The sequence below is a fragment of the Dendrobates tinctorius genome, unplaced genomic scaffold (genome assembly GCF_039654945.1).
Source record: "Dendrobates tinctorius isolate UK_male_01 unplaced genomic scaffold, ASM3965494v1 ptg000027l, whole genome shotgun sequence".
Classification (NCBI taxonomy): Eukaryota; Metazoa; Chordata; class Amphibia; order Anura; family Dendrobatidae; genus Dendrobates; species Dendrobates tinctorius.
Window position 1 is genome coordinate 8,362,498 of NW_027361695.1, and position 22,524 is coordinate 8,385,021.

The following is a 22,524-nucleotide window of genomic DNA, read 5'->3' on the forward strand; positions in this document are numbered from 1 at the left end:
GCTCTCATCTCCATTCACATAGGTCCCTATAAATACAAGTTGGGCTGAATGTACATTTCGCAATGCGTTATCTTACACTGGGAAACCTCACGTCAAACGAAGGGCCTCCATACATCATAGATCATTCGGCCGATGGTGTTCTCTCTCCTGACTTCTCCACCATGCACAGGAATGCTCAACTGAGCTCTGGTTTGTTCTCTGAGAACCGATGCCATACTCCTCTGGTGGCGGCTTGTCCCCCCCCCCCGTAGAAGAAAAGGATCAGCCGCTGAAATTCAGAAGGCAGCATACTTCTGTCCCTCGACATAGTCCGGGCAACACCTAGCCTGACCTGGGCTAACCATGATCGAACTAGGTATCGTGAGCCGATTATGATCTATGTTGTATGGACATGTGAATTTGGCCTTACCCTTCATCATCCTGGTGATTAACTCTGTATCTAAACACTGGATGGAGCAGCTTTAACTCCCTCAGAGCAGGAAATCCCAGCATGTACTGACAGGCCAGCCAGCTGCCCAAAGCTGCAGAAACACAGAAGGACGACATCTTCTGCTCTCCGAATCTGCTGGACAAACCAGACTACTTTGCAGCTCCGGTTTTGATTGACAACTGGCCGAGCGTCCAATTTTCTGTCATTGTATTTGCACGTACACAAAAAAAAAAAAGTGAACATTGTGGAAATGCTGGCAGCCGGCCGCATCCTAACCGAGCCTTTATTACTTTACCGTTTACAACCCCCTTTAGCACCAGCTCTAGACCAAACCTCTTGTTATCACTGCTAAATGGCTTTTTAGCCCGGCATCTAAAGCAACTCCCTCCACCATTATATAAAACGCCATTAAGTTTTATTACAGACGTTCCAGGAGGAATGGAAACCTGCTCCTCTTCTTCTCTGCAGCATTTCTTTTAGTTTTTTTTTTATCAGACACAGGAAGAAAATAAATGAAAACTTGGGGGGTAATTTCATAGAACAAAAAAAAAAAAAATTGAGCAAAACACCTTGTGCGACCTCAGTATTCTCCCAGAGATATATAGTAATCGTGAGACCCCCCAAATTTTCCTGTTTGTAGCATCCTCGGACTTGAGGTCAAACCCTATGGTCGGGGTTCGGAGTCTTAAGACTAAAGCATATCTGTCCTAAGGAAAACCTGGAACTCTCCCTATTCTCCTGCTCTCACCTGACTGCTGCAGCCAATCAGTGGTCACTGATTAGTGGCAGCGGTGATGTTCAGTCCTCACTGAAAGCAACCGTCTCCTCTGATCTGTATGTCACTGCTGCAGCTAATTAGTTGCCGCTGATTAGCTGCGGAAGTCGTGACCTCCCCCACCGGAAGAGAGAGTGCAGAAACCAGCAAGGGTCACAGTGTAAAAATGACAGTGGGTCCAGTAGGTGGGAATGTGTTTTTACTTTTAGGACCACCATGGGCCCTTTTGTCTAGTAGCAAATAACCACTTTAAACAAATTATGTAACGAAATTTAATTCGGTCCCATGGTCTGTCAGCCGCCCCTTCCTGGGATTTCTCCAGTTTTGCTTCCTGTGTCAGAAGGGCGGAGTGTGAAGGGGGCTGGCTAGCTAGTTCAGTAGGTAACCCAGCTTTCTTCTCTTTTCTATTGACAGTGACATAGAAGGGGGCTGGCTTTGCATTGAAACGAGCAGTCAGACAGCTCCTTCATGTACCAGTCTGGTAACGGGCCGAAGTAGGGGTCAATATCCCCAGTTGGAGTGGCTCTCTGACAATGGGGGCACCAGTATGAATATATGACTAAGGCTAGTTTCACACTTGCTTTTTTTTGCAGCGCGTTTTTCCGGCAAAAAAACGCATTGAAAAAACGCATACAAAAGCATACAACTGCTGCATTTTTTTCAAGCATTTTTATGAGCATGCATGAAAAAAACGCAGCGTTTTTATGCGTTTGTATGCGTTTTTAGTGCGTTTTTACCGCGTTTGCGTTTTTTCCAACATTAGGTGGCCCCTCACACTAACCCAAACCATGACTTTACTAACCCTGACCCTAACCCTAACCCTGACCCTAACCCTTAACCAAATCATACTTAACCTAACCCAAACCCTAAACCCTAACCCTAACCCTGACCCTAACCCTGACCCTAACCCTTAACCAAACCATACTTAACCCTAACCCTAACCCTTAACAAAACCATACTTAACCCTAACCCTGACCCTAACCCTTAACCAAACCATACTTAACCCTAACCCTGACCCTAACCCTTAACAAAACCATACTTAACCCTAACCCTGACCCTAACCCTTAACCAAACCATACTTAACCCTAACCCTGACCCTAACCCTTAACAAAACCATACTTAACCCTAACCCTAACCCTGACCCTAACCCTTAACCAAACCATACTTAACCCTAACCCTGACCCTAACCCTGACCCTAACCCTTAACCAAACCATACTTAACCCTAACCCTAACCCTGACCCTAACCCTTAACAAAACCATACTTAACCCTAACCCTGACCCTAACCCTGACCCTAACCCTTAACCAAACCATACTTAACCCTAACCCTGACCCTAACCCTTAACCAAACCATACTTAACCCTAACCCTGACCCTAACCCTTAACCAAACCATACTTAACCCTAACCCTGACCCAAACCCCAACCCTAACCCTAAACCCCCTTAACTAACCCTAACTCTAACCCAAACCCCTAAATTCCATGGTTAACAAAAAAAAACGCATGTGCAAAAAAACGCATACATGAGCATGCCAGTGCGCACATATGCGCATCCATAGGCTATAATGGCCATTTTTAGCGCAAAACGTGCGCATATGTGCGCATGCGCTTTTTTGCAGGGCCAAAAAATGCAACATGCTGCGTCTGGAAAATACAAACGCACACCCCAAAAAAACGCAGCGCATGAAAATCGCATACATGCGCTTACCAGCACGCAGGTATGCGCACCCATGTTAAATATAGGGGAAAAAACGCATGCGCACATATGCGTTTTTTTCAGCGCAAAAAAACGCAAATGTGAAACCAGCCTAACTGTGGTTTGGCAGTTCTCAGCATTCCGTTGCCTTCTTACACATCATTTGACTTTCTGCCCTGTGTGTGACAAAAGAATGTAATTTTTTCCTGTAATGCTCGTCGTCTTCTGTGCTGACCTCCGCATGGTGATTGTGTTGTGTTTAATGAATTGCAGGCCGCGGATCAGATTAAGAGACTTTACCAGCTTTTCCTGAAAGTCGATGCCACTCAGGTAGAAGTGAATCCCTTTGGTGAAACTCCGGAAGGACAAGGTGATAGAATATATAATATTTTTATGTTTTCCTCCTCACTTTGTACTGCTGTTGGAACATTCTGCTCCCCATTGTTTTTTTTGTTTGTTTTTTGTTTTGCTGTTGTGTAAAGAAAGAAATGTCAAGTAGATTTGCTAGGTACTGTATTTTGCAGGGTATTTTGCAGCCTAGCACAAGGGCACTTGAACAAGTCCGCAAACACTGGAGGGATGGGGTCACGTTCATACGAGAGCAAAGCGTTTCTTACAGATTTACGTAACCCATTCCCGACCAGGCAATTTTTCATTTTTGCACACTTCATTTTTTTTCTTCCACCTTTCGTACCCACTCCCTACGATTTGGCTGTTTTTGCTCAAGCAGTGACCTGATGTTAACGGTGAACTGAGCAGAAACGGCGCAACTCTACAGCAGCTTCAGCGCCTATGTAAACCGGTTCTGATCAACTTCTTCATGTTTCATCTTTAACCTCTCATCTTGAGATTTCATAGTTGCGCCTCTGGCCTGCGTCGGGCTCTCTCCGATGCTGCAAGCAAGACGCGCAGCATCGGCGGAGTCTTGTAGCGCTAGCGCTGGTCGGATCGAGTGCTCCAGCAATCCGGCGGCTTTAGGTAAACACTCTATTAAAAAGGAGATTTGGAAGCACTACGGTAAAATAGTCACCGAACATTGACCAATAAAATTAAAGATTCCTTTGTTCTTGAGAACATGTAAATTGTAAAATTGCCTGTAGCAACTACCGAAGTCATGCGACATCTCGGCAACCCATCAGCTCCACCGCGTATTGCCCACCGTGAATGCAGAAGACGTTATTGACAATCCTGCGATGACAAAATGTTACACTTCCCCCTTTTAAAGCAAAAGCCGTCATAAACCCGCCGCTAAGCCGCAAACCTCCGAGCTGTTTATCGTTAAAAAGCAATTTATTCATGTGACTGGGTAATGAGATGCACGAGGCTCATTCAGCCGCGATTTATACCGTAGATGATGTCAGGTTAGCGCTCGGCACAGCCTTGATGCATCATGTGTAGTTTTTAATGTACAGAAGATCCATATTTTCAACTCCCGGGATCAATCTGGAACACTTGACAACACTTTTTTTTCTTCCTATTTTTTTTTTTTTCTTCTTCTTTCTTAGCAAAGTTTTGAAATCAATTTTTGTGCAAACTGTAGTAATCATTCTGTCTGCATGGGCCGGTGCCACTTAATCAATGCCAGGTGAATTGGCAGCATGCTAAGGAGAAAATGGCCTTGTTCTGGAGATTAAAAATCCCAATGGTATTACTCTTTTATAAGTAAACGGCGCTTCACACAATGCAGGAGTCTCAGGCTCTGGCCAGTGTGAAATTGCCCTGGAAAATCATAAGTTATGTCACAAAATAAATTATATTGTTCCCCTTTTTTTTTTTTTTTTTTAACCTTTGTGCCACTTGCTTGTTTGTCTCAGGATTGCTCCACCGTTTTTATGTGTAAATGCCATACACTGATTAACCCTATTATTTGAAGATATCGGAGTTCTCTAATGATGAGCGAACGTGCTGGGATAAGGTGCTATCTGAGCATGCTCAGGTGCTGAGTGTCTTCAGCATGCTCAAAAAATATGTTCGAGTCCCCGCGGCTGCATGTGTTGCAGCTGTTCAACAACCGCAACACATTCAGGGATTGTCTAACAAACAGCCAATCCCTGCATACGTTGTACCTGCCAAACAGCCACGAGATATGCAGCCATATTTTTCAAGAGTAACAAAGTCACTCGGTTAGCACCCAATCATGGCAGATAACACCTTATCCCAACACATTTGCACATCACTAGTTATCTTATCTGTTGAATAAGTGATAACTTTACTAATCGGTGGGGTCCGAGTGCTGGGACCTGCACCAATTGTCAGGATTGGAATCTTTTAATTCTCGTTACAGAATTGAGCTACAGTGTCACGATGACCCGTCCTGTGTGACGCGACCCGCAGGCCGGTAATTGAAACAATAAGACGCGGCACGTGATACTGTCCTGTGTGACACGGCCCGCAGGCCGGTAACTAAAACAACAAGACACGGGGAAAGGGGAAACAGTTACAACGGTGGGCCCTGCGATAGGGAAAGGGGGCGTGGAGACCTCCTGCACTCCCCTGAGTCAGTGTCCCTTATGCTCCTAACGTTCCCTATGTCTGTTCCGCATCGGGCGCCGATCACGAACCTGTCGCCCTAGCACACCCTACACCTATCCCTTGCTAGGGAGCTGGGTGGAGCAGGCACTGGCCCCACCGCTGTACTAATACACACTAAGGAAAAACACAAACAGGGAAACACCACTTAACTTTACTCTGTTGCACTTGCTCCTGGCAACAGAGTCCACCACCAGAATGCAGCTCTCCTCCTGAATCGCTGCCACCAAGCTCTTTCAGAGCTACAAGGAAATCCCCTATGACTCCTTCCACACCAGGGCTAAGACAGTGCTGCAAGGAACGCTCTCCAGCTCTTTCCTCCACCAAGGATGGTTGAAATGAACACTATCACCAACACTGATTGCAACACCTGTGACTCTTTTATAGCAGAGCCAGAGCAATCACACCTGCATTATAATCATGTGCACTTAACTAAAGAAACCAAAGTGCAATGACGCTCACCACCACCGGGGCAAACTTAGAACAGACGACACCACAGTGCAATAATCCTAATGGCCACCTGGGGCAAAAACCAAACTTAAGCACAGCTTAGGGAAAAAAAGGTTACCTGTGCTTTTTATCAGTCCTGATCCAGCATGGATCATGACAGACAGTTCTGATATCCAAACATCGCTCATTCTTTCTTTATTGTGCTACCAGAAAAAGCAGCGGTTATCGAGTATGTGTACTGCCATTCCATTCTACCGGGGAGAAAAGTGCACCGTTCTGGCGATCCCACCGGTCGGACCCCCATTAATCAATAAGTTATCACCTATCCTGTGGAGGCTACTTCAGAAAAACTATCTTTGGGGAGTTTTTTCAAGATGCTTTCATTATCCTCAAGCATTTTCTGAAGCTGCTCTGGAAGAGTTTTTTTTTTTTTTTTTTTTTTTTTTTTTTTTTTAAAGCAATATTAATTTTTGCTGCTTTTTTTTTGCTTAATTTGGAGCGGATTCCATCAGGATTTTCTTCCAGAGAAGTAACATGTCTCTTTTATTTCCACTAGGTGTTTTCAATACCTCTTTATTGATTAAAAAATGCTAAAAAAAAAAAAAAAAAGCCTCCTCACATGGACACCATTGAAGATTTCCAAGCTTTTTTAAGTGCTTTTTTGAGCACATTTGTTCAAAAAAAGCTCCTAAAAAACTCGGCCAGAAGAATCTGTTTCAGAAACTAGAAGCAGTTTTTGGTGTGTATGGAAGCTTTTTCAATGATTTTAGTGTTCGAGCCAATTTATACCCTCTTTTGGTATCCAACGCTACGGTATGTTCTCACAGTGACTAGATGTTGCTTTGCTGCCCATGGGGATTTTTTTAATTCAACAAATGTCGGAAAAGTGCGAGACGTCATCAGCGACCAATTTATAGCAATCCGGCTAATATAGCCAACTCCAGTTATGCTGTGCCCCTTTGCCTCTTGACTTCACACTGTTTTTCCGGGAGGCCTTTGGTCGCGTTGGTTTTGGGTAAAGTGATGCCGGTCTAGAGTCGAATCACCAATGTTAGGAAAGTCACCAATGAAGTCTACTTGGGTCTCTCCGGAGGCCAGAAAATGCTAAATGTAAGGGTTTTATAGCAGTCGGACACCAGCCAGTCCTTCACTGCTGGGATATCCAAGTGAGATGCCAACCATTCATGTCATGAGACATTCCTTCCAATCTGAAATCATCGATTTCCAAAATTACCTTGCGTTAATGAAGGCGCATGTTCTCAAAGTATTTCTAGAAGACTCTCGTTGTGGACTCTCTGCCAAACAAAGCTCGTGCTCGTCGGAGAATCTTCTGGTTACAGCTGTGATTTTCAGCACAATAGTAAACAACGGAGGGTTTTCATTATTTTGTAAATTTCTCCGGAGACTCGCTGCCGAGCCCTCGTTTTTGGCATTGAGATTTTCAGATCCACAAGTCAGACCTTAAAATCTCCTAATTAAACGCTATTAAATGAAATGTGCGCTATACGGCTTTCATTAGTGGCATCTTCTTGGCTGATACGTAGTCCATTGAGTTTCCGGCAATTTGGAGTCTGTTTTTTTTTTAGTGCCAATTTGTAGTAGGGGCTTCCATAAAGTATTTGTAATCTCAGACGGGTAAGAAACAAGAATATTAAAAAACGAAGTCCATAAATGTCTTGAGTGGCTATTGGCTTTCTCTCTTAGGGGCTTTATAGTATTCTTCATTTTCTGGCCCCTGTAATTAGCATTTTTAACAGCTTGACTGAAGTTGACATCTCCGATCGTTATAGACTAAAGTATTTAATTCTGATATGACTCCTGGTGAGTAGACTTAAGGGGTAATCAGCAAAACATACAAATTCGCCGCTCAATTTGGAAATGGCAGCACTAAGAAGGAAAAGTCCTGGAAATATGGAAATCGCAGAATGGACAGACATGTTACTGATCAGCAAATGATGAAAAAATGAAAGCAAAATTTTCAAAATATCTCGATACATTCAGTATGGAGTATGATCACCACAGGCAGAGATCCCCACGCTTACAGGCTTGGCTGCTATCAATGAGGTTGAGGTTTTTAATGGTCGTCTGATGAAGGTTCTGCTGCTAAATGTTCTTGGGCAGAACATCAAGATCCTCTGCTGGCAGCTTCCTGTGCAGTTGCCGTCCAATGACGTGCCAGATGTGAGACAAGTCCATAGACTCTTCGGCCATTAGGAGCACTTTTAGCCACACAGGCTGCTCACATTAGCACATGCTCCCTGCCGTTGTCGTGTTGAAAAGAACGATCCTGGAATACTTTAACGTTACCTTGTAAAGACTTCTTCAAAATGTTGGCCATGTGGTCTCCAGAACATTCTCCGACTATCAGTTCATCAAAGATAAAAGTGGGACTCGACGACGAAGAGGATAGAGCTGCATTCCAGCCTCCATTACCGTCTTCCTCTGCACCATGATGGCCTTTGAGAACGGCGGTGGTAGGTCAATGTAGCACTTGTAGCTGGACATCTGGTTTGTAGCCCAATGTTGTGAAAATGCCTTCTGATGGTGTAGACGCTTGCTTTGTTCTTGTTATACGACACCCAGTTTCGCTTGCACTACAGAATGGATCACTTTCGGCCAGTCTTCAAATTTCACGAGACCATGTGGAAAACTCCATGACGTGTCCTTCTCAAGGAAACATCACCCCAGTTCTACTCCCAGGATTATGTTGGGAGGTGGAATAATGTACTGTACGAGTAGCCGGACCCTTCTAGTCTTCATTGTAGACGTTCTGCGGTACATTGATTTGGTGATGAAACCAGTGGTACGACCAGGATCTTGCAACTCTTTTTGCTCAGCACTAAAAGAGACCTTAATGGATAGACTTGTTTATTATCAATCTGCGCTTGTTATGGGTTGAAATTTGCCGTGTATACTTATTTTCATAGCTGTTGAAGTTTAGAAATACAAAAGCAAATGCAAACATTCCGGACGAACTTGTGCCACTCTCCCGACACGTTTCCCATTGAGGATCCATAAGGTCTTTCATCCATGCCACATTCCTCCCATCACCTGTGGCTTTGCATACAAGATCTTAAAACTTTGCCCTATTAGTACTGAAAGGGTTAAATAATACCCTGGCACAACATGAAATTGTCACCTAACGATTATTACAGCGGGACAAATTAATTACCGGGGGCTGCGACGTGAGGGATGTGCAGAAACTTGCGATAACTAGCTTGTCTAACGGTAATTAAAAGCATATTAAGATGCTTAATTTTAACCACCATAGGAAAAATATGTTAAGTTTATTAATTAATCTTTAATTCGGCCACAAAGGAGTTGGAGATAGCTCAAATCAGTCACTGATAAATGTGAATACCGACAAATTGAGCGTTTTCTTTCAGTGACACTTGAATCCGGACCCTTGAAGGAGAATCAAGATTATAAATTACCACCAGGGGCCTTTAAAAGAGAACTCGTCATTTCTCCTGACACTTCTGTTTTTAAAAAATAATTTAATTGCTTATGAAATAACAATTCTGGAGCATAATTTCTCATAAATGTTCGTCTGTTATTCGTTCAAGAAATCTATGAATAAATTGGCAACTAGGTGTTTCCTAGTTGGGGCTGTCCCGTCACTCTCCAATCAGTTGTTGACCATGTAGAGACACATCCTTTTGACATGGAGAGAATGTTAAACGACCAGTTGTATTTTTGTTGACAAATATTCAGGACGAATCAGCCAGTGGTTCGTTGTTGCTCTGGGCCGCCTCCATGCTCTGTGACGCCTCCTTGCTCTGGGCCGCCTCTTTGCTCTGGGCCGCCTCTTTGCTCTGGGCCGCCTCTTTGCTCTGGGCCGCCTCTTTGCTCTGGGCCGCCTCTTTGCTCTGGGCCGCCTCTTTGCTCTGGGCCGCCTCTTTGCTCTGGGCCGCCTCTTTGCGCTGGGCCGCCTCTTTGCGCTGGGCCGCCTCTTTGCGCTGGGCCGCCTCTTTGCGCTGGCCTTGCGCTGGCCTTGCGCTGGGCCGCCTCTTTGCGCTGGCCTTGCGCTGGGCCGCCTCTTTGCGCTGGCCTTGCGCTGGGCCGCCTCTTTGCGCTGGCCTTGCGCTGGGCCGCCTCTTTGCGCTGGCCTTGCGCTGGGCCGCCTCTTTGCGCTGGCCTTGCGCTGGGCCGCCTCTTTGCGCTGGCCTTGCGCTGGGCCGCCTCTTTGCGCTGGCCTTGCGCTGGGCCGCCTCTTTGCGCTGGGCCGCCTCTTTGCTCTGGCCCGCCTCTTTGCTCTGGCCCGCCTCTTTGCTCTGGCCCGCCTCTTTGCTCTGGCCCGCCTCTTTGCTCTGGCCCGCCTCTTTGCTCTGGCCTTGCGCTGGGCCGCCTCTTTGCTCTGGCCTTGCGCTGGGCCGCCTCTTTGCTCTGGCCTTGCGCTGGGCCGCCTCTTTGCTCTGGCCTTGCGCTGGGCCGCCTCTTTGCTCTGGCCTTGCGCTGGGCCGCCTCTTTGCTCTGGCCTTGCGCTGGGCCGCCTCTTTGCTCTGGCCTTGCGCTGGGCCGCCTCTTTGCTCTGGCCTTGCGCTGGGCCGCCTCTTTGCTCTGGCCTTGCGCTGGGCCGCCTCTTTGCTCTGGCCTTGCGCTGGGCTGGCTCTGGGGGCCGCCTCCTGCCTCTGGGGGCCTTGCTCTGGGCCGCCTCACAACACAGCTATGTCATCAATCACCTAATGAAGTGTAACAAGGGATGATTTGTTGGCCTACACAGGGAGGACCATAAGGAGTAGTCGGGTACTGCGGGTGATATCAGTCTATGGGGCAATTTCATGCAGGGTCACTTTTCTTTTAATTATGTATGAATTTGGGTGAATTCACACACTGCATGTTATAGTCGCTGAAATTTCTACAGCAGTGAATCCGTTCCTTACATGTAAATTGGATTCATTCTGCAGGCAGAAAGCCCTATTTCAATGAATGGCAATACAGTTGTGGCCAAAAGTATTGACACCCCTGCAATTCTGTCAGATAATACTCAGTTTCTTCCTGAAAATGATTGCAAACACAAATTCTTTGGTATTATTATCTTCATTTAATTTGTCTTAAATGAAAAAACACAAAGAATTGTCCTAAAGCCAAATTGGATATAATTCCACACCAAACATAAAAAAGAGGGTGGACAAAAGTATTGGCACTGATCGAAAAATCATGTGATGCTTCTCTAATTTGTGTAATTAACAGCACCTGTAACTTACCTGTGGCACCTAACAGGTGTTGGCAATAACTAAATCACACTTGCAGCCAGTTGACATGGATTAAAGTTGTCTCAACCTCTGTCCTGTGTCCCTTGTGTGTACCACATTGAGCATGGAGAAAAGAAAGAAGGCCAAAGAACTGTCTGAGGACTTGAGAAACCAAATTGTGAGGAAGCATGAGCAATCTCAAGGCTACAAGTCCATCTCCAAAGACCTGAATGTTCCTGTGTATACCGTGCGCAGTGTCATCAAGAAGTTTAAAGCCCATGGCACTGTGGCTAACCTCCCTAGATGTGGACGGAAAAGAAAAATTGACAAGAGATTTCAATGCAAGATTGTGCGGATGTTGGATAAAGAACCTCGACTAACATCCAAACAAGTTCAAGCTGCCCTGCAGTCTGAGGGTACAACAGTGTCAACCCGTACTATCCGTCGGCGTCTGAATGAAAAGGGGCTGTATGGTAGGAGACCCAGGAAGACCCCACTTCTTACCCCGAGACATAAAGCCAGGCTGAAGTTTGCCAAAACTTACCTGAAAAAGCCTAAAATGTTTTGGAAGAATGTTCTCTGGTCAGATGAGACAAAAGTAAAGCTTTTTGGGCAAAGGCATGAACACAGAGTTTACAGGAGAAAAAAAAAGGCATTCAAAGAAAAGAACACGGTCCCTACAGTCAAACATGGCGGAGGTTCCCTGATGTTTTGGGGTTGCTTTGCTGCCTCTGGCACTGGACTGCTTGACCGTGAGCATGGCATTATGAAGTCAGAAGACTACCAACAAATTTTGCAGCATAATGTAGGGCCCAGTGTGAGAAAGCTGGGTCTCCCTCAGAGGTCATGGGTCTTCCAGCAGGACAATGACCCAAAACACACTTCAAAAAGCACTAGAAAATGGTTTGAGAGAAAGCACTGGAGACTTCTAAGGTGGCCAGCAATGAGTCCAGACCTGAATCCCATAGAACACCTGTGGAGAGATCTAAAAATGGCAGTTTGGAGAAGGCACCCTTCAAATATCAGGGACCTGGAGCCGTTTGCCAAAGAAGAATGGTCTAAAATTCCAGCAGAGCATTGTAAGAAACTCATTGATGGTTACTGGAAGCGGTTGGTTGCAGTTATTTTGGCTAAAGGTTGTGCAACCAAGTATTAGGCTGAGGGTGCCAATACTTTTGTCTGGCCCATTTATGGAGTTTTGTGTGAAATGATCAATGTTTTGCTTTTTGCTTCATTCTCTTTTGTGTTTTTTCATTTAAGACAAATTAAATGAAGATAATAATACCAAAGAATTTGTGTTTGCAATCATTTTCAGGAAGAAACTGAATATTATCTGACAGAATTGCAGGGGTGTCAATACTTTTGGCCACAACTGTAAATCACAGCACCCTCATCCTGGGGGAAGTGGTGACACGAGGAATGACTGGTGCAGAACTTTTTTTTTTTTTTGTTATTAAAGGTAAAAGCTACATTATTTTTGAAAAATAAAATGCAATGAGACTTTTTTTTTTTTTTTTTTTTATAACTGTGTCTTGCATTTCTTCCTCTCCTGTCATCCGAAAGCAAATCCAAAAAAATCAGCAATAATGTGCATTGAGACCTTCCCTATAATCCTGAGGCTGCCCCTGTCATTTGCTTCCGGGCCCGTAAAATCCTTTTGTAAATCTGAATGTTTCAAATTGGACGCAGGTGATTTCCGAGCCAAATGGCTTCGTAATGGCTGCGATATTAGATTTAAATTCTAAAGTAAAAACCAATAGGTTTTTATCCTCCTCCGATTCGAGGATTACCGCTTATCTGTGTTACGCTATAAAACTGCCGAAAGCAGCCCCGCGCTCGCTCTATTTTTCAATTTAGGAATTGTAAGTCAATTTTTTAGCTGTAGTCCTAACTTAATAGGAATTTGTACCCGCGGCGTCCTGTGCATTAGATCAGATATTTGCACGGTAAGCAGAACACACAATAAAATAAAAACTTTGAAGTTCTTTTGAAAATATAGTATCAGCTCATCTCCAAGAGGGCAGGCGTGTAATCTAATTCCTGAGAGGTCTATTAGAAAATAATGGAGGCAGATCTCAACTGGTGGCTGAAGGAGGAGAGGGGATGGGGTGGTGTTTTTACGGATGTTATCCTGGGCTGAGTCGGATCGTACCTCGTTTGTATCTCGTTTTCAGTCCAAAGAATAAAGAACAAAATGGCTTTGACTTCCTTCCTTGTCAGGAATATCATTTTGGTTTCTTATGACTAAGCGGTTGGGAGAAACAAGTCTTTCCAGGCTGCGTAAATCATGACAAGACGTCTCCTTCACATCACGCCGTCAAGCAGAGTTAACATTACGCATGTAGCCGGCCGCGTCTGCACTTCACCACGATCCGTAGGTGTTAATTAATTCGTCAGCCGGTATCAGAGAAGCTCCTGGTTCCGGAATCACGGGACGCGACTCGTGGCAGACCTTGTCGACAATTTAATTGAAAGGCTTCCTCTGCCCCTAAAGTGTTGGGAGGCGACGAGGACGGCGATGAATCAACTGTGATCCTTCTCTGCTAACCTCCATATCCTAAATCGCAACTCTTCTACTCGATTAAAGGGATATTCCTATCTTATGGAGTGGTGCGTCCAGGTCTGACCACCGGAGGTAGAGCAAACGAAACAGCCAAGTGCGGCTGAGATATGTCCTTTCCGAAACTCCCCTGAAAAATCACGAGTTACAGAAACAACGTAGCTCTCGACTCTTCCTGAGCTCCATTATTCCCGTACCTGTCGTGAAGACCTGAGATAGGAACAACCCTTTGATCCCCGTACTAACCCTGGTACAGACATACCTGGGTGAGGCGTATCCTGGGAGCAATCTGTGCGCTTATGGGTGCGTTGCAGGAAGACAAGGGAGTGAAGAATTGCTTGAAATGTAATTACTCTTCCTGGAATCGTACATTTCAGTCGTTACAGGAGTAGTTTAGAACTAGTAAAATATCTAATTGTCTGGTAATGGTCAAATAAAAGTTTCCCTTTGCAGTTTAGCGCTCTTGTATGTATAAGATAGTCGCCATCTGTTCTCAGCGATGTTATGCTGCAATCAGCACTCGCTTGTAAAATAATAATAAAAAAAGAAAGCCAATTAAAGCTAAGTCACTCGTCTCGGCCGTGATGGAGTTGTTTACTTGTTGGGATTAAATAATGGGTTAACCTGGAACCATCGATGGTTGATTCGGAGAGGCGCAGTGTTGCGCTGTTTGGCTCCCTGGAAATATTGCTGTACTAAAGCTGCCATATTGTGCACAGTACGCATTAACTAATGCTATAAAACCGATATCTGCAAACTGCAGGCAATTTTATTACTCAGTCGACAGGAACAATTTCCTTGGTTCTGGTGTACCCCAACACCCTTTTAGTGGAAAAAAATGTTGTCTCGGTGTTAAAGGGGCTCTCCAGGGTGAGAAAAGGGCGCCACTTTTATCTAAAGGCTGTGTCTGGTATTGCAGTTCAGCGCCATTGCCATAAATAACAAATTTGCAGAACTTTTGTCTGGCCTCACACTCCAAAAACAGCACCTTGTTGGGACCCAATGAGCTCCATTATAAGTCATTGAGGTCCACCGGTCGCCATTGGTGCCCGTTACACGACAGGTCTGTGACTTTGTAAAAGGAAGCTGTAACTCCAATTCGAATAGGAACTGGGACTTTGTGCATTTAAAAAAAAAAAAAAATTACAGATTTGGCGTTCTAACATCGTCAGTCCGGCGCTGTGTCTCCAGATGGTATCAGCGTGCCTGGCTATAGGGGCCGCCTGGAAGAATCCTTTCATCTACGCCTGAGCTTCATTATTGGTAGCGCTCCGCTCAGTATTGGACTCGTTCCTCCGTACAGACGGCTCGTCTGGCAATAGCTATGTTCTTCAACATCTTAAGACAGACGAGAAGAGTCTGATTCAAAAGCTGTAATATCTCCATATAGACGTCGGTCACTCTCCCCGTACCCGCATAGTAATACCGATGACTTCTACAAGAACGCTCTGTTCCTCTGGTTTCCTTTTAATAAAAGGTTTATCAGAAAATCACATGGTGGTTTTTGTTTTTCAATTTTAATGTTAAATGTACTTTATTTAAAAAAAAAAAAAAAAAGTTTTGTTGTTGTTTTTTTTTTATCATATCATTTTCCATATAAAAAAAAAACCTGAGATCTTGCAATTTTTCTTAAACTTTGGCCACAAGATCTTATTCTAGACTCATACTTTATATTCTCTCCAGATGACTTCTCAGCAATCTCGTTAGACAAGTTTACAGTGACATATAACACACTATATACAGTAGATAATATAGGAGTCATAATTCACAATAGATGTCACAGCTCACCTTCTCCTCCTGTACAATGACTGATAACACCTCTATATATTAAACAGGATCTACTATTGATGTCACAGCTCACCTCCTCCCCCTCCTGTACAATGACTGATAACACCTCTATATACTGTAGATAATACAGGATCCACCATTCACAATAGGTGATGTCACAGCTCACCTCCTCATCATGACCTTTGCCCACATTAGAGCATGCTCAGGTAAAGCTTGTATACAAAAGACAAATTTTGAATCAATTTACTGTAGCTGCTAGTGTCTTTTTGAAACAAATTTTAAAAAAAATATGCGTATATATACTGTGTGTATGTATGTGTGTATGTATGTGTGTGTATGTATGTGTGTGTATATATATATATATATATATATATATATATATATATATATATATATATATACACATACAGTTAGGTCCATATATATTTGGACAGAGACAACATTTTTCTAATTTTGGTTCTAGACATTACCACAATGAATTTTAAACAAAATTCAGATGCAGTTGAAGTTCAGACTTGAGGTGTGGTGCTTGCATTTGGAAGGTTTTGCTGAGAAGGAAACCTGCGGTCAAAGGAGCTCTCCATGCAGGTGAAACAAGCCATAAGCTGCAAAAACAGAAAAAAACCATCCGAGAAATTACTACACCATTAGGAGTGGCAAAATCTACAGTTTGGTACATCCTGAGAAAGAAAGCACTGGTGAACTCATCAATGCAAAAAGACCTGGGCACCCACGGAAGACAACAGTGGTGGATGATCGCAGAATAATCTCCATGATGAAGAGAAACCCCTTCACAACAGCCAACCAAGTGAACAACACTCTCCAGGAGGTAGGCGTATCAATATCCAAATCTACCAAAAAGAGAAGACTGCATGAAAGTAAATACAGAGGGTTCACTGCACGGTGCAAGCCACTCATAAGCATCAAGAATCAAAAGGCTAGACTGGACTTTGCTAAAAAACATCTTAAAAAGCCAGCACAGTTTTGGACCTAACAGTATATACAGTGTATATTTTTGTGTGTGTGTATGTATATATATATATATATATATATATATATATATATATATATATATATATATATATATATATATATATATACAGTGCCTACAAGTAGTATTCAACCCCCTGCAGATTTAGCAGGTTTGATAAGATGCAAATAAGTTAGAGCCTTCAAACTTCACACAAGAGCAGGATTTATTAACAGATGCATAAATCTTACAAACCAAAAAGTTATGTTGCTCAGTTAAATTTTAATAAATTTTAAACATACAAGTGTGGGTCAATTATTATTCAACCCCTAGGTTTAATATTTTGTGGAATAACCCTTGTTTGCAATTACAGCTAATAATCGTCTTTTATAAGACCTGATCAGGCCGGCAGAGGTCTCTGGAGTTATCTTGGCCCACTCCTCCATGCAGATCTTCTCCAAGTTATCTAGGTTCTTTGGGTGTCTCATGTGGACTTTAATCTTGAGCTCCTTCCACAAGTTTTCAATTGGGTTAAGGTCAGGAGACTGACTAGGCCACTCCAGCACCTTGATTTTTTTGCCTCTTGAACCAGGCCTTGGTTTTCTTGGCTGTGTGCTTTGGGTCGTTGTCTTGTTGGAAGATGAAATGACGACCCATCTTAAGATCCTTGATGGAGGAGCGGAGGTTCTTGGCCAAAATCTCCAGGTAGGCTGTGCTATCCATCTTCCCATGGATGCGGACCAGATGGCCAGGCCCCTTGGCTGAGAAACAGCCCCACAGCATGATGCTGCCACCACTATGCTTGACTGTAGGGATGGTATTCTTGGGGTCGTATCCAGTCTCCAAACGTCACGTGTGTGGTTGGCACCAAAGATCTCGATCTTGGTCTCATCAGACCAGAGAACCTTGAACCAGTCTGTCTCAGAGTCCTCCAAGTGATCATGAGCAAACTAGACGAGCCTTGACATGACGCTTTGAAAGTAAAGGTACCTTACAGGCTCGTCTGGAACGGAGACCATTGCGGTGGAGTACGTTACTTATGGTATTGACTGAAACCAATGTCCCCACTGCCATGAGATCTTCCCGGAGCTCCTTCCTTGTTTTCCTTCGGTTAGCCATGACTCTTCTGACAAGCCTGGCCTCGGCACGGGAGGAAACTTTCAAAGGCTGTCCAGGCCGTGGAAGGCTAACAGTAGTTCCATAAGCCTTCCACTTCCGGGTGATGCTCCCAACAGTGGAGACAGGTAGGCCCAACTCCTTGGAAAGGGTTTTGTACCCCTTGCCAGCCTTGTGACCCTCCACGATCTTGTCTCTGATGGCCTTGGAATGCTCCTTTGTCTTTCCCATGTTGACCATGTATGAGTGCTGTTCACAAGTTTGGGGAGGGTCTTAAATAGTCAGAAAAGGCTGGAAAAAGAGATAATTAATCCAAACATGTGAAGCTCATTGTTCTTTGTGCCTGAAATACTTCTTAATACTTTAGGGGAACCAAACACAATTCTGGTGGTTTGAGGGGTTGAATAATAAATGACCCTCTAAATAAACTTTTCACAATTTAAAAAAAAATTAAACAAAGAAATAACATTCTTTTTTGCTGCAGTGCATTTCACACTTCCAGGCTGATCTACAGTCCAAATGTCACAATGCCAAGTTAATTCCGAATGTGTAAACCTGCTAAATCTGCAGGGGGTTGAATACTACTTGTAGGCACTGTGTGTGTGTATATATATATATATATATATATATGTATGTAGCAATGTAACATTAGGCCTAGTGGCAAGTGGTAAATTGCAAGATTTTATAAATTTATAGACATACTGTATGAAAAATACTAAAAAAAAAAAAGAGAATATAGACCTGAGAAGTGAGTATGTATATGATTGTCTTCGCCCCCTTGTTAGTTGAACTGCATTTATTACAGTAAATCTAATTTTATATATAAAAAGGAACCTGACCGCTCATGGACAGACATCAGTGTGAACACACAGAATTATTAGACGCAATCCAATCATTGTTATGTATCTATTCTCTTTATCTCCCAATATATGGCCGATCACTTTCCAGTGTTTGAATCAGGCCACACATATCCAGCCTAATCTTCTTTAATCTTTTTTTTCCTTTAATCCTATTTTGTCTGAACTGCAAATAAATATAAGAAGGAATCTTCTCTGTGTCTCAGGTGCTTATCCATGTACCCACTTCTTCTCTCTGTCCTGGGTCTCAATTTAAGATAGTTGGCTGCAGCAGGATCCTCCCCCCTCTGCTCTGTCTCGAGTAAGACAAAAGATGCATAAGCCCCACCTCCATAGCTGAAAATGGAGCAGATCAACTGGAGGACTAGTCTCTGTGTTCGGCCAAACGAGTATCCTGGTGTGTGGGAGAGTTGGCTTAGAATGGCGGTCAGCCAACTGAGCGACCAAAGCATCTTTCGGCCGAAAGCCATCTCATGTGTATGGCGGGATTTAGGGTGCGTTTACACTGAACGTTTTTGGGGAACTAGGTTTTCTAGGAACACTCGTTTCCCAATTATTGGCCAGTTTAAGCAGGCAACCGGTCATAAGACAAATTGGCAAACTGAATCCTAGTTCTCAAAAGCACATCATCTTATGTAAACAGGATGTGAGCTGCCGAGAACCCTCTTTGTACAGAACAATTGTGTTAGCAATCGTTGTGTGTGCCTGAAAGTGTGTCTCTTTTCTAAGCAAGCTTTTAAATAACAGACAATCTGATTGGATTTGTCCAGACATTGGTTGTCTAAGAGCCACCATCTACTACTGGAAGCCTACCCTTAGGCTGTAACCAAAAAACACATGAGCTTCTGTCCCATGACTCTTGACTGCCCTGCTTTGTTTAAAGGCTGTGTTAAAAATTGAAGGTCAGAAATAAGTTCAACTCATTTGGACGAGAGCTAACCACCTGATCATACGTAACTCAGCTGGTATACTCAGCGTGGAGCAAGCCGTAGTCAGATACAACGAGCACCAATTTATTTAGGATCAGGCATGTTGAAATCCAACATGCCTGATCTATTTTTCTGTCATCTGCTTTTGGGGTAAAGTCACTCCCAATAGACTTTGTTCACCTGGTCTAGCTTCAATTGTCAAGTTAGATGTTTGTCTGATGCGTATGGCCACTTTAAAGAGGACCTGTCACTTGCTCAAATAATTTAAATACCTTGAAGAAGTGCCTGAACTCTCCTGATTCTGATGCTTTTTTTCCATTTTGCACGGCTTCGCTCCATTGCAGAGATTTTCACATTTGTTTCTTCTGGAGCAGACTATGTGAAATCTCTGCTCTGCAGTCATCCCTGTTTGTTTCTTCAGAGTCTTCTCGGAGGCAATGCGCTTTTACCCTTCTCTCTCAGATGCTGCCAATCACATTTCAGCAATGTCTTAGACTAACAGACTTTTAAAACAGCTGCAATGCTGTGATTGGCAGTGTCTGGGATGGAGGAGTAAATGCGCACGTCCGCAAAGAAGACTCTGAAGAAATGCCCAGTTGGGCTGTGAGCAAAGATTTCACATACTACACTCCAAAAGAAACAAATGTGAATATCTTTGCAATGGAGCCACACATCTCAAAACGGAAAAGAGTGTCAGAATCAGCAGTGCTCAGGGATTTCTAAAAGGTATATAACTTAGTTTTGTGATTTACAGGTTCTCTTTAATAGCCTGATATGTATAATCAAGAAATTCAAAGATAACTTGCCTAAATGCTGCTTTTCCTCGCATTGTTACCCAGTTATCTCTCTCGTCCCATTGTCCTTTCTCTTCCGTATTTGCTATGGTAAGCTTGGAGCATAATGCCTTCCAGTATAATTGATCAAACAACTTGTGCTCCATAAACTCAATTATCGGCACCAAATAATAAAGCATTAAAACAATAGGAAGTAATTTCTGCGTTCTAATAACTTCCTTTCTCTGGATTTGCTCATCCATCCTCCAGTCGGCCTTTGATAGATAATAGATGTTTTTGTCGTCGTTACGTAGAAAGATCCGTTTTATATCTTTATTTTTGCATTGTGGTTTCTAATCTTCTAAGCCTGACGAAGAATCGCATTGGCGTCCAGTAACGTTGCATTCATTGTGAACGCTTTCTTCTTTTCGTCCATTCTTTCTCACCACAGTCGTGTGCTTTGATGCAAAAATTAACTTTGACGACAATGCGGAGTTCAGACAAAAGGAGATTTTTGCAATGGATGACACGTCGGAGGCCGATCCCATTGAGAGCGAGGCCGCAAAATACGACTTGAAGTACATCGGTTTGGATGGGAACATTGCTTGCTTTGGTAAGAGCAGAAGTATTGTAACAGATCTATTGTATCAGCAAACTGTTCATTTAACACAGCTTTTATATAACCAGTTTGGTGATTGTGTTTCAGTGACAGTGGGAACAATGAAATCCTCATGTTTGTATTGTTCTCATGTTTAATTTTGACTAACAATATTGTGCGTGACGGCGCGGCTGCTGAGGAGATGGTATTTCAATTCAAGACATGAATTTGCAAGATGCGACGTATTTAAAGGTCCACAGATTGTTATATTAGATGTATCATTTTATTTATAACTTTGTAAATAAGTGGCATTACTTCAATTGTACCGATCCTGAGTTACATCCTGTATTATACCCCAGAGCTGCTCTCACTATTTTGCTACTGGTGCAGTCACTATGTACATACATTACATTACTGATCATGAGTTACATCCTGTATTATACTCCAGAGCTGCACTCACTATTTTGCTGCTGGTGCAGTCACTGTGTACATACATTACATTACTGATCCTGAGTTACATCCTGTATTATACTCCAGAGCTGCACTCACTTTCCTGCTGGTGCAGTCACTGTGTACATACATTACATTACTCATCCTGAGTTTCAGCTTGTACTCTACTCCAGAGCTGCACTCGCTATTCTGCTGGTGCAGTCACTGTGTACATACATTACATTACTCATCCTGAGTTTCAGCTTGTACTCTACTCCAGAGCTGCACTCGCTATTCTGCTGGTGGAGTCACTGTGTACATACATTACTGATCCTGAGTTACCTCCTGTATTATACCCCAGAGCTGCACTCACTATTCTGCTGGTGCAGTCACTGTGTACATACATTGCATTACTGATCGTGAGTTACATCCTGTATTATACTCCAGAGCTGCACTCACTATTCTGCTGGTGCAGTCACTGTGTACATACATTACATTACTCATCCTGAGTTTCAGCTTGTACTCTACTCCAGAGCTGCACTCGCTATTCTGCTGGTGGAGTCACTGTGTACATACATTACTGATCCTGTACTGATCGTGAGTTACATCCTGTATTATACCCCAGAGCTGCACTCACTATTCTGCTGGTGCAGTCACTGTGTACATACATTACTGATCCTGAGTTACATCCTGTATTATACCCCAGAGCTGCATTCACTATTCTGCTGGTGCAGTCACTGTGTACATACATTACATTACTGATCCTGAGTTACATCCTGTATTATACTCCAGAGCTGCACTCACTGTTCTGCTGGTGTAGTCACTATGTACATACATTACTGATCCTGAGTTACATCCTGTATTATACCCCAGAGCTGCACTCACTATTCTGCTGGTGCAGTCACTGTGTACATATATTACTTGACTGATGCAGAGTTACAGCTTGTTTTTTACAAAGCGGCATTAGTATTGGAAACTAGAAAAATGCTATCGTTTCCAGAATATAGGCAGAGTGGAGTGAATTGCTTTCTCGGGTGTGGGATTCAGAAGATGGCCGCCTCCGACTGCGCATATGCAGATTGAGATCTCTGTTCAGCAGAGATCTCAATCTGCTCATGAGCTGCTTCCGGTGGACATTTTCCTGAAGCCTCCAGCTGCCCTTGGCTTCAGGAAAGCAATATACTCCACTCTGCTCACTGCCAACAGCGGGCCCGCAGCATCTCCCCACTTGCTGGCTTCCGGAGGAAGGGACCTTGTCTCATGTGATCCTCAACCGCTGCAACAGTTTGTGAGCTACATTCCGGACTGTAAGGCACACCTCCCAAATTCTGGGGAAAAACAGTGTGTTTTATAGTAAGAAAAATATGGTAACCTATTGTACTTAATGGGGGCAGAAATGGTGCATAGAATCTGCAACACTAAAAAACTCGCC

General features: G+C 43.6%; 1 protein-coding gene across 3 annotated transcripts in view; it reads left to right on the plus strand.

Moving 5' to 3' along the window:
* The window catches only part of SUCLG2 (succinate-CoA ligase GDP-forming subunit beta), a 198,582-nt gene that overhangs the window by 83,766 nt on the left and 92,292 nt on the right, over nucleotides 1–22,524 (plus strand). For all 3 annotated transcript variants that reach the window (XR_012231124.1, XM_073569744.1, XM_073569743.1), the window contains exons 7-8: nucleotides 3,172–3,268; nucleotides 20,517–20,678. Coding sequence is in view for 2 of the 3 variants with exons in the window: in XM_073569744.1 (XP_073425845.1) it covers nucleotides 3,172–3,268; nucleotides 20,517–20,678 (259 nt within the window). In the remaining variant the exon portion in view is untranslated. The remainder of the gene's footprint in view (nucleotides 1–3,171; nucleotides 3,269–20,516; nucleotides 20,679–22,524) is intronic.